The sequence below is a fragment of the Carcharhinus amblyrhynchos genome, unplaced genomic scaffold (genome assembly GCF_965287045.1).
Source record: "Carcharhinus amblyrhynchos unplaced genomic scaffold, sCarAmb.v2.hapA scaffold_482, whole genome shotgun sequence".
Taxonomy (NCBI): Eukaryota; Metazoa; Chordata; class Chondrichthyes; order Carcharhiniformes; family Carcharhinidae; genus Carcharhinus; species Carcharhinus amblyrhynchos.
The window spans coordinates 61693-74145 of NW_027650222.1; the positions used below are offsets into that span (position 1 = coordinate 61693).

The 12453-nt window shown below is 51.2% G+C and overlaps 1 protein-coding gene across 1 annotated transcript in view; it reads left to right on the forward strand.

Annotated features, from left to right (window-relative positions):
• The window catches only part of LOC145339467 (SH3 and multiple ankyrin repeat domains protein 1-like), a gene marked incomplete at both ends in the record, with an annotated part of 115279 nt that overhangs the window by 56522 nt on the left and 46304 nt on the right, over window positions 1-12453 (forward strand). Inside the window, 2 exons of the mRNA XM_080183937.1 lie at window positions 1040-1153; window positions 7467-7542. Of these exons, the coding sequence (XP_080040063.1) occupies window positions 1040-1153; window positions 7467-7542 (190 nt within the window). The remainder of the gene's footprint in view (window positions 1-1039; window positions 1154-7466; window positions 7543-12453) is intronic.

Genomic DNA, 12453 nt, shown 5'->3' on the forward strand with positions numbered 1-12453 from the left:
AATTACTTCTTCTGCACGACACACCATGTCTTGTAGATAGCAACTAAAGAGATTCAGGAGGTAAAGTAAGAACCTTCAATTCTCATAACTGTCTCTGACAAAGCAAGAGTTTTTTTTAATTTGTTCTCGAGATGTTGGTGTCACTGGTTGGACCAGCTTGTCCATCCCTCCAGTTGCCCCTCAAAAGTTGCGTTGCCATCCAGAACCACTGCAGTCCAAATGGTGTTGGTACAGAGAGGGAGGGAGTTCCAGGATTTTGACCTGGCGACACGGAAGGAAAGGCCGATATGTTTCCAAGTCAGGATGCTGAGGGAGGGGAACTTGCAGGTGATGGTGTACCCAGGTGCCTACTGCTCTTGGCCTTCTAGATGGTATAGGGTGTGTATTTGGAAGGTGCTGCCTCTTGTAGATAGCACACAGTGTCGGTGGTGGAAGGAGTGGATGTTTGTAGATGTGGTGCCAACCAAGCGGGGCTGCTTTGTCCTGGATGGTAGACGTAGACATAGAATTCTACAGTGCAGAAGGAGGCCATTCAGCCCATCGAGTCTGCACCGACCACAATCCCACCCAGCCCTATCCCCATAACCCCATGCATTTACCCTTGCTAGTCTTCCTGACACTAAGGGGCAATTTAGCATGGCCAATCCAACTAGCCCGCACATCTTTGGACTGCGGGAGGGAACCGGAGCACCTGGAGGGAACCCGCGCAGACATGGGGAGAATGTGCAAACTGCGCAGAGACAGTGACCCCCCCCAGAGACGGGAATCGAACCCAGGTTCCTGGCACTGTGAGGCAGCAGTGCTAATCACTGTGCCACCGTGCCGCCCCCTGGTGTTGAGCTTCTTGCGTGTTGTTGGAGCTGCACCTTTCCAGGCAAGTGGGCAGCATTCCATCACACTCCTGACTTGTGTCCTTGTACGTGGGGAGTCAGGGAACTTATTGTGATCGAGAAGCTGGGACTCGGAGATCGGAAGAGCCAGCCACGGAAGGGCGGGATCGCAGCGTGACATTTCAATGTGTTTTCTTTCCCTTTTCCAGTCCTCAGCGTGGGGGAAGGAGGATTCTGGGAAGGCACGGTCAAAGGTCGGACGGGCTGGTTCCCAGCAGAGAATGTGGAAGAAATCCCAAACAGACCCCAGGAGAGCAAACATGGTAAGCCCATTTGGGGAACGCTTAAATTACCTGTCTAAATGCGACGTGAACATTGAGACCTGACAAGGTCATGATATCAATATCAGAAAAAGGAACACTCTTGAATATGTCAGTGTTTCTGTGTGAAACACTCCCAGGACAGGTACAGCACAGGGTTAGATACAGAGTAAAGCTCTCTCTACACTGTCCCCCATCAAACACTCCCTGGACAGGTACAGCACGGGGTTAGATACAGAGTAAAGCTCCCTCTACACTGTCCCCCATCAAACACTCCCAGGACAGGTACAGCACGGGGTTAGATACAGAGTAAAGCTCTCTCTACACTGTCCCCATCAAACACTCCCAGGACAGGTACAGCACAGGGTTAGATACAGAGTAAAGCTTCCTCTACACTGTCTCCATCAAACACTCCCAGGACAGGAACAGCACAGGGTTAGATACAGAGTAAAGCTCCACATACACTGTCCCTGCCAAACACTCCCAGGACAGGAACAGCACAGGGTTAGATACAGAGTAAAGCTCCCTCTACACTGTCCCTGCCAAACACTCCCAGGACAGGTACAGCACGGGGTTAGATACAGAGTAAAGCTCCCTCTACACTGTCCCCATCAAACACTCCCAGGGCAGGTACAGCACAGGGTTAGATACAGAGTAAAGCTCCCTCTACATTGTCCCCCATCAAACACTCCCAGGACAGGTACAGCACGGGGTTAGATACAGAGTAAAGCTCCCTCTACACTGTCCCCATCAAACACTCCCAGGACAGGTACAGCACAGGGTTAGATACAGAGTAAAGCTCCCTCTACACTGTCCCCATCAAACACTCCCAGGACAGGTACAGCACAGGGTTAGATACAGAGTAAAACTCCCTCTACACTGTCCCCTATCAAACATTCCCAGGATAGGTACAGCACGGGGTTAGATACAGAGTAAAGCTCCCCCTACACTGTCCCCATCAAACTCTCCCAGGACAGGTACAGCACGGGGTTAGATACAGAGTAAAGCTCCCTCTACACTGTCCCCCATCAAACACTCCCAGGATAGGTACAGCACGGGGTTAGATACAGAGTAAAGCTCCCCCTACACTGTCCCCATCAAACTCTCCCAGGACAGGTACAGCACGGGGTTAGATACAGAGTAAAGCTCCCTCTATACTGTCCCCCCATCAAACACTCCCAGGACAGGTACAGCACGGGGTTAGATACAGAGTAAAGCTCTCTCTACACTGTCCCCCCATCAAACACTCCCAGGACAGGTACAGCACGGGGTTAGATACAGAGTAAAGCTCCCTCTATACTGTCCCCCCATCAAACACTCCCAGGACAGGTACAGCACGGGGTTAGATACAGAGTAAAGCTCTCTCTACACTGTCCCCCCATCAAACACTCCCAGGACAGGTACAGCACGGGGTTAGATACAGAGTAAAGCTCCCTCTATACTGTCCCCCCATCAAACACTCCCAGGACAGGTACAGCACGGGGTTAGATACAGAGTAAAGCTCTCTCTACACTGTCCCCATCAAACACTCCCAGGACAGGTACAGCACGGGGTTAGATACAGAGTAAAGCTCCCTCTACACTGTCCCCATCAAACACTCCCAGGACAGGTACAGCACAGAGTTAGATACAGAGTAAAGCTCCCTCTACACTGTCGCCCATCAAACACTCCCAGGACAGGTACAGCACGGGGTTCGATACAGAGTAAAGCTCCCTCTACACTGTCCCCCTCAAACACTCCCAGGACAGGTACAGCACGTGGTTAGATATAGAATAAAGCTCCAGCTACACTGTCCCCCATCAAAAACTTCCAGGACAGGTATAGCATGGGTTTAGATACAGAAAAATCTCCCTCTACACTGTCCCTGTCAAACACTCCCAGGACAGGTACAGCATGGGGTTAGATCCAGAGTAAAGCTCCCTCTACACTGTCCCCATCAAACTCTCCCAGGACAGGCACAGCACAGGGTTAGATACAGAGTAAAGCTCCCTCTATACTGTCCCCCCATCAAACACTCCCAGGACAGGGACAGCACAGGGTTAGATACAGAGTAAAGCTCCCTCTACACTGTCCCCATCAAACTCTCCCAGGACAGGCACAGCACGGGGTTAGATACAGAGTAAAGCTCCCTCTACACTGTCCCCCATCAAACACTCCCAGGACAGGTACAGCACGGGGTTAGATACAGAGTAAAGCTCCCTCTACACTGTCCCCCATCAAACACTCCCAGGACAGGTACAGCACGGGGTTAGATACAGAGTAAAGCTCCCTCTACACTGTCCCCCCATCAAACACTCCCAGGACAGGTACAGCACAGGGTTAGATACAGAGTAAAGCTCCCTCTACACTGTCCCCATCAAACACTCCCAGGACAGGTACAGCACTTTTCCCAAACCGTGGCAATCAGAAATGCACTCAGTTCAGTTGTTGGGACAGAGTGGGGGACGGGGCAGAGTTTGTTTCTTTTTAAACACCGCACTGACCCTACTTCCTGCTAGGGGAGGTGGAGGTGCAGTTATCCCGATCTCTGCAGGGAGTCTCCAATTCTGCGCAAAGCCACCATCACTTTAAATAGGGGACTTTCCCTGCGGTGGTGCATTCTGGGATAGCTGACCTTCCATCGTGCCCTCTCCCCTCCCCATTATGTGAAGGCAAACTGCGCAACCCAGTGGACCAGCCGGGGGGGAGAGGGACAGAAGGAAAAGTCGAGAAGTGTTCGGAGGGGAAAGTTGATGTGGAAGCCTCTTGGTTTCCCGTTCCGAGCCAGGGATTCTCTGTCTGCCTGCCTGGGCTTTGGCTTTTCCTTATGTTGGGCTGCCATCCAGTGGCCATGTGAAGGATTGACGAACAATGGGCATGGGGTTTTCTTGGGACCTGCTTGGAGTTGAACGGGGAGGTGGGAGTGCGGGAGGAGCCACGTTGGCCATTCCCAGAGGAAGTTTATGACCAGGGTCAACTGCACAAGGCAGGGAGGCAAATTCAGGCTCCATCTCGTGGTCATTTTGCGACAGTGTTGATGTTTCATGCTGCCAATGACCCCCACCCCCCTCACCCCACTCCTCACGGAGCATGGCTGTCCTTTGGAGCTGGAGGCTTCATGTCCTGATGACAGGGTTAGGGAGGTCGAGAGCTGTAACCTCACCATTCCTGCCGACGAGGTTTCCCCTCCGTCCCAGTGGGCCCTGTCCTCTTTGGGCCCACTACCCATTCTCCGCAGGGAGCTCAACTGGTCCCTGAGAGGGCGAGGGGGAGTGGTGCCTTCGTGACCACCTCTCCACCCCCCCCCCCCCCCACCCCCCATTCTGCTAATCTTTAGAGAACGGAGGTGCAATTTACTCAGTTTCTTATCATAGGATGACCTAGCGTGATGGCCTGGTGGTCTTATCGCTAGACTATTAATCCAGAAACTCAGCTAATGTTCTGGGGACCCGGGTTTGATTCCCACCACGGCAGATAGTGCAATTTAAAGTTTATTTATTAGTGGCATCAGTCAGCTTACCGGAGTTGAGGGGGTTGAATCATGAGGAGAGGCTGAATAAACTGGGCTTGTACTCGTTAGAGTTTAGAAGAATGAGGGGAGATCTCATTGAGACGTATAAGATGATGAATGGGATGGATAGGATAGAGGTGGAGAGGCTCTTCCCACTCAGAAAGGACAGTAGGACTAGGGGGCACAGCCTCAAGCTAAAGGGGGGGCGGTTTAGAACGGAGTTGAGGAGGAACTTCTTCACTCAAAGGGTGGTGAATCTCTGGAATTCTCTGCCTGTTGAAGTGGTGGAGGCTGCCTCGCTAAATATATTTAAGACGCGGGTTGATAGGTTTTTGATAGGCAAGGGGATTAAGGGTTATGGGGAGAGGGCGGGAAAGTGGAACTGAGCCACGACAGATCAGCCATGATCTTATTGAATGGCGGGGCAGGCTTGAAGGGCGAGATGGCCTACTCCTGCTCCTATTTCTTATGTTCTTATGTTCTTATTAACACTGCAATGACGTTACTGTGAAAATCCTCTAGTCGCCACACTCTGACGCCTGTTCGGGTACACCGAGGGAGAATTTAGCACAGCCAATGCACCCTGCAAGAACGTCTTTCAAATTGTGGGAGGAAACCGGAGCGCTCAGAGGAAACCCATGCAGACATGGGGAGAATGTACAGACTCCGCACAGGCAGTGTGGAGCTGGCAAGTCCCAAGCTGGGAATCGAACCTGGGGCCCCTGGCACTGTGGGGCAGCAGCGCCAACCACCATGCCACCAATTTGGATTCACCTAACTTCAGAAAAATATCTGCAATTAAGAATCTACTGATTACCGTGAAATCATTGCTGACTGTTGGAAAAACCCACTTGTTTCACTGATGTCCTTTAGGGAAGGAAATCTGTTGTTCTGACCTGGTCTGGCTTACATGTGACTCCAGAGCCATAGCACCCTTACAATGCAGAAGGAGACCATTCAGCCCATCAAGTCTGTACCGACCACAATCCCACCAAGACCCTCTTCCTGTAACCCACACATTTACTCTGCTAATCCCCCCCTGATAGTAGGGCCAATTTAGCGTGGCCAGTCAACCTAACCAGCACATCTTTAGACTGTGGGAGGAAACTGGAGCATCCGGAGGAAACCCATGCAGACATGGGGGGAATGTGCAAACTCCACTCAGACAGTGACCCAAGCCGGGAATCGAACCCAGGTCCCTGGCACTGTGAGGCAGCAGTGCTGACCACTGTGCCACCGTGTCGCCCTAGTGTTGATGTTTCCTCACCCACGCAGCCAATGTGGGTGACACTCAACTGCCCTCCAAGGGCAATTAGGGATAGGCAATAAATGCCGGCAGCCAGCGACACCCATGATCCACGAATGAATACAAAAGTCCCTCAGCCTCAGTATCATTCCAGTGAAGCATCGCTGTACCGTCACCCAGACAAGTATAACCTTCCTCAGATACAGAGACCAAAATTACGCACAGCCTTCCGTCAAAAATGTCATCCACTTTCTGTTGGAGAATGGGATTGGAATCCCCTATTTACCCCTGTGTCAAGACCCAGGCCAGAGACATCAAGGTGTTTTATGGGCGGCACGGTGGCACAGTGTTTGGCACTGCTGCCTCACAGCGCCAGGGACCCGGTTCAGTTCCTGGCTTGGGTCACTGTCTGTGTGAAATCTGCATGTTCTCCCCGCGTCTGTGTGGGTTTTCTCCAGATGCTCCGGTTTCCTCCCGCAGTCCAAAAGATGTGCAGGTTGGGTGAATTGGCCATGCTAAATCACCCCCTAGTGTCCAAAGATATGTAGGTGATGTGGATTGGCTGTGCTAAAATGCCCCTTATTGACTTTAGATAAAGGAAAATAAAGTTTAGTGTCTAAAGATGTGTGGGTTAGGCGGATTAATGGGGTAAATATGCGGGGCTAGGGGGATATGGCAGAGGGATGGGTCTGGGTAAGATACTCTGTCGGAGTTGGTGCGGACTTGATGTACTGAATGGCCTCCTTCTTCACTGTAAGGATTCTAGGGGGGGAGTTTCCGCTTCCCGCCTGTCACGGGGATCGGAGCTGGCAGGACGGCGGGACTGTGTAAAGGTCCGTGGACCTGGAACGGGATTTTCCAATCTTGGAGTGAGTGCAGCTGGAAACCCCTGGAGCCTAATCTTTGAGCTCCCTCTGCTCTTTATCACAACAGTAGCCAGGTGATTGTGCAGACCGGGTGAGTGGGGCCTCCGTATAGAACATAAGAACATAAGAAATAGGAGCAGGAGTAGGCCATCTAGCCCTTCGAGCCTGCCCCGCCATTCAATAAGATCATGGCTGATCTGAAGTGGATCAGTTCCACTTTCCCACTTTCTCCCCATAACCCTTAATTCCCTTGTCTGTCAGAAACCTACCTACCCGTGACTTAAATATATTCAACGAGGCAGCCTCCACCACTTCAATGGGCAGAGATTCACCACCCTTTGAGTGAAGAAGTTCCTCCTCAACTCTGATCTAAACTGCCTCCCCCCCTTTATCTTGAGGCTGTGCCCTCTAATCCTGCTATCCTTTCTAAGCAGGAAGAATCTCTCTACCTCTACCCGATCCATCCCCTTCATTATCTTGTAAGTCTCTGTAAGTTATAGCATCTCATCCGAGAACCAGCACCTCTGACAGTGCAGCACCCTCCTAGGACTGCACGGGGAATGTCTGTGTTGATGTTTGCACTCGAGCCCTGGAGTGGGTTTTGATCCTGAAACCTTGTGACTCAGAGCTAAGAGAGAGGCCCACTCTCAGCAGAGATTCTGGCTGTCTCAGCTCTCCCTCACCACCTGACGAATCATTGTTTTTCTTTTTCAGAGAGTCGGAGTGAGAAAGCCAAACGGTTATTCCGACACTACACAGTGGGTTCCTACGATAGCTTTGATGCCCCAAGGTAAGAACCCTGCTCTTTCATTGGCTATGGATCATATCTGACAGTCGCAAGTGGAGCCCAGCAGGATGGGATTGATGGGTATCACGAGTACAAGAGCAAGGAGGTTGCTTTGAACTTGCTTAGTTCAGGATAATTGTGCTTTATTTTGGGCAACGCACTTTAGGGAGGCTGTGGAGGCAGTGGCAGAGAAGATTCATGAGAAATGTTTTGTAATGAGGCCCACGAGGTTGGCCTCTTGGAGAGTGAACCCCCGATTGAGGTAATGATTGGAGTATGAGCCCCCGATTGTGGTAATGATTGGAGTATGAGCTCCCTGATTGAGGTAATGATTGGAGTATGAGCTCCCTGATTGAGGTAATGATTGGGGTATGAGCTCCCTGATTGTGGTAATGATTGGAGTATGAGCTCCCTGATTGAGGTAATGATTGGGGTATGAGCTCCCTGATTGAGGTAATGATTGGAGTATGAGTTCCCTGACTGAGGTAATGATTGGAGTATGAGCTCCCAGATTGAGGTAATGATTGGAGTATGAGCTCCCTGATTGAGGTAATGATTGGAGTATGAGCTCCCTGATTGAGGTAATGATTGGAGTATGAGTTCCCTGATTGAGGTAATGATGGGAGTATGAGCTCCCTGATTGAGGTAATGATTGAAGTATGAGCTCCCAGATTGAGGTAATGATTGGAGTATGAGCTCCCTGATTGAGGTAATGATTGGAGTATGAGCTCCCTGATTGAGGTAATGATTGAAGTATGAGCTCCCAGATTGAGGTAATGATTGGAGTATGAGCTCCCTGATTGAGACACTGATTGCCTGTCCAATCTGGGCGTCTCACCTGTGTATATAATGAGGATTGCCAGGGCCACTGACACTCCATTTTCTGTCTATGTACCTAAGGAGCTCTTCGGAGTGGTGATAAAGGGAACCTGTTTAAGGAACATTGGCCTCTGAGGAGCTCTTTCAGGCTCCAGGGACGAGGAAATTCAGCTTGGCGGAGAGATGGAAGAAGCAGTTCCCTTTGAAGGCGAGAGGGTTGAGAGGGACCGAGGCATCAAAACCATTAGAGGAGGGGCTGGACAGAGTGGGGAGGGGGAAATTCTTCCCATTGATGAAAAGCAGAGATTTTCATCAATGGAACACAGATTTAAGATGATCGGTGAAAGTAACAATGGAGATACGAGGAGAAAACCTTTCCATACAGCGAGTGGTTAGGATCTGGAATGTGCTGCCTGAGAGAGTGGTGGAGGCGGATTCCATCGAGTCATTCGAGAGGGAATTGGATCATTATCGGAAGAATGTGTCAGGTTACAGGGAGAAGGCGGGTGGGGGAGGAAACCATTTGGTCCTTTGAGCTGCTTCTTCATTTCATTAAGATCATAGCTGATCACCCAACTCAATATCCTGAACCCCACCCCTCATATCCCTCGATCCCTTTAGCCCCAAGAGCTATATCTAATTCCTTCTTGAAACCGCACAACATTTTGCCCTCAACTACTTCCTGTGGGGGTGAATTCCACACATTCGCCACCCTCTGGGTGAAGAAATTTCTCCCCCCCCCCAACCTCCCCAGTTCTAAAAGCTTTGCCCCGTCTCCTTAGACAGCGACCCCTGGATGTGGAGGATTGTTGTCACTGGGGGGGGTTTCGATGCAGAGTGCGTGGTAATCCATGTTCCCCGTATATCGTGCAGCTTGCCGGTATCGTTTGGTGTTTGAACGCTGAGAATCTCCAGAAACCCGGCCACAGAAAGAGAATCAATTCATTATCTGAAGAGGAAAAGTTTCAGGGGAAGAGGGTGGGGGGGTTGGGGGGGGAGAGAGTAATGGCAACAAGGTGATTCGCTCTCGCAGAGTGCTGGTAAAGACATGATGGGCCAGTATAACCATACTATGAACCGACACCCCACAGTTTTAATGATAAACTGAGTCCTTTGAAAAGAAGCACTTGCATTTGTTGAGGAAAGACACAGGCTGCCGAAGTTTTTCTTCTCATATTCATCAGGACAATTGCAAGAATACCAAATTTCAAAGGGAGCAACAATTTATAATGGATGAGAAAAGCGGGTGCTGATTTGTTGACAAGCCTGTGTGTGTGCATCTGTGTGTGTGTGTAAGTGTGTGTGTGTGTGTGCGTGAGTACAGGTGTATGTGCATGTGCACATGTGCGCGTGTGTGTGTGTGTGTGCGCGTCTGTGTGTGTGAGTGCGTGTGTCTGAGTGAGTGTGAGTGTGTAAGTGAGTGTGTGTGTGTGTGTGTGTGTGTGTGTGTGTGTGTGTGTGTGAGCGTGTGTGTGTGTAAGTTTGTGAGTGTGTAGGGGTGCTGGTGATGGGGCTGGGGGGACAGCGGTGAGTTTTGGTGTAAGCGGAGTGAGTGTGTGTTGCACGTGTGATTTGGGAGTCTGTAGATGGCAGTCTGAGACAGACCTGAACCGGGCGCCCGACCCCCTGTGTGGAATGAGAGTCTGCCTTGTTCACCCAGTGAGGGCCAATGGACCAAACTGCAGTGAGCCACACAACCCACCGACATACTCACTGATAAAATTAATATAATCCAGCCACTTTGTATTGCAGGCATGGGCTCTGAGTCCTTGTTGTACGGGCATTGTGCGCAGGATGTTTTGGTGCAGTCCGGGTTTGAGTCCCTGTGCACCTGCTGGTATAACCGCGCCAAAATCCGCAATAACCGACAATGCCATGGGGGAGAGGTTAGCAAAACCCAGCTCTTCCAATCCGGTTAAAGTTCTGATCTTTGGCGTCAGGGTTCAGAGATACCGGGGGGGGCGATCTTGATTGAATTTGCCAGAGTGTCATTTCCGGCGAGAATCCTGGCATGTTCCAAAACTTACCCCACGCCGTTACCAAAACAGCGAGTTTTAACGAGGGGCAGGGAATGGGCGAGGCCTGTACGCATCTGTAAATCCCCGCTGCACTGTGAGATCTAAAGGATGCTCAGGTCACAAAATGAATAAACCTCACCCCCACCCCCCCCCAGCCCAGCACAGGGGTACAGTCCGAAAGATGTGCCGGTTAGGTGGATTGGCAGTGCTAAATTGCCACTGGGATGCACGGGTTAGAGGGATTAGCGGGGTAAACATGTGGGGTTATGGGGATAGGCAATGGGTGCAGACTCAATGGGCTGAGTGGCCTCCTCCTGCTCTGCAGGGATTCTCTGATTGAGTAACAGATACCCGGTCCTCCCCTCTCCACTGACAAACTCTCCTACCATGGCACCCAGAAACCTCCTAAGCCCCTCTATCATACTGAACATCCCCTAATACCCCCCTTCCCCCTCCCGCTCCGTCACTCTGGAAGGTAATGAATGGAGTGGTCTTGCTTCACTGACTGAAGGAGAGTTCCTGGCCGTTCACCAGGTTTAACACTGACGCGCACAGTGCCAGCTCCTGCCGAGAGTGCGTGGAGAATGGGGCCCTCCCACAGGCAGGACCTCACCGCCCAAATGGTGATGGAACTTCTGCCAGCTCCTGACTCTGGCTTCCTGCCTGAAATCGGAGGCCTGAAGGTCAAACGCTGGATGACCTTTTGACAAGAGATTCCCTTTAACAAATGATTTCAGTTTTTAAAAATTGTTATTCATTCACGGGACATAGCTGGCTGGGCCAGCATTTATTACCCATCCCTAGTCACCCTTGGAGGGCAGTTAAGAGTCAACCACATTGCTGGGGCTTTGGAATCACATGTAGGCCAGACCGGTTAAGGACGGCAGATTTCCCTCCCTAAAGGACATTAGGGAGCAGAATTAGGCCACTCGGCCCATCGAGTCTGCTCCGCCATTTAATCGTGGCTAATATTTTTCTCATCCCCATTCTCCTGCCTTTTCCCCATAACTCCTGATCCCCTTATTAATCAAGAACCTATCTATCTCTGTCTTAAAGACACTCAGTGACCTGGCCTCCACAGCCTTCTGCGGCAAAGAGTTCCACAGATTCGCCACTGAAGAAATTCCTCCTCGTCTCTGTTTTAAAGGATCGTCCCTTTAGCCCGAGTTGTTTTGACGATGGGTCCTCAGTAGATTCTTAATTCCAGATAGTTTTTATTGAATTCAAATTCCACCATCTGCCGTGGCGGGATTCGAACCCGGGCCCCCAGAGTTTTTGGATTAATAGTCTAGGGGTAATACCTCTAGGCCATCCCTTCCTTCCCCCCCTGCCCATCTTCCGACATGGCTAGGTGCGGTCATACTAACCCGGGGCGCTGGGAACCGTGAGCTTTGTGTATCTGCCGCGTCTCATCATTACCGATGAAATGACTTTGTTCAGTAGCCCCTGTCCATATCCTCAAGCCAGTGAATCCCCTTCACCCCCTCACTCCCCTGCTCACCCACCGCGCTCCCACCCCCATCCCGCCCGGCTCCAGCCCTTACAACTCACTGGAATCTATGCGAGCGTCCAAATTTATTCCCCCCACCCCCCCGGGAGCATTGCCGATTTGAAATCATTCCGGCCTTTGCATCCGGAATGCCCTTCCGACAACGGGAGAGAGGCAGAGAAGGGGGGAATTGCCAGGGCTGGTACACCTTAAAACCTATCCCTTTGGTCACAACCTCTGCTCACCCTCCTCACTGTTGTCCCAATGTCTGGCGCAGAAAAGTATTAATACACAGAACAAAAAGAACAGTACAGCGCAGGAAACAGGCCCTTCGGCCCTCCAAACCTGTGCTGTGCATTGGTCCAGCTAGACCGTTCGTCTGTATCCCTCCAATCCCAGGCTGCTCATGTGACTATCCGGGTAATTCTTAAACGATGCCAGTGTGTCTGCCTCCACCGCCCTACTTGGCAGCGCACTCCAGACCCCCACCACTCTCTGCGTAAAAAAAGTCGGAGTTATACCTCACCCCTCTCACCCTGAGCCCGTGAACCCTCGTGTTCGTCACCTCCGACCTGGGATAAAGCTTCC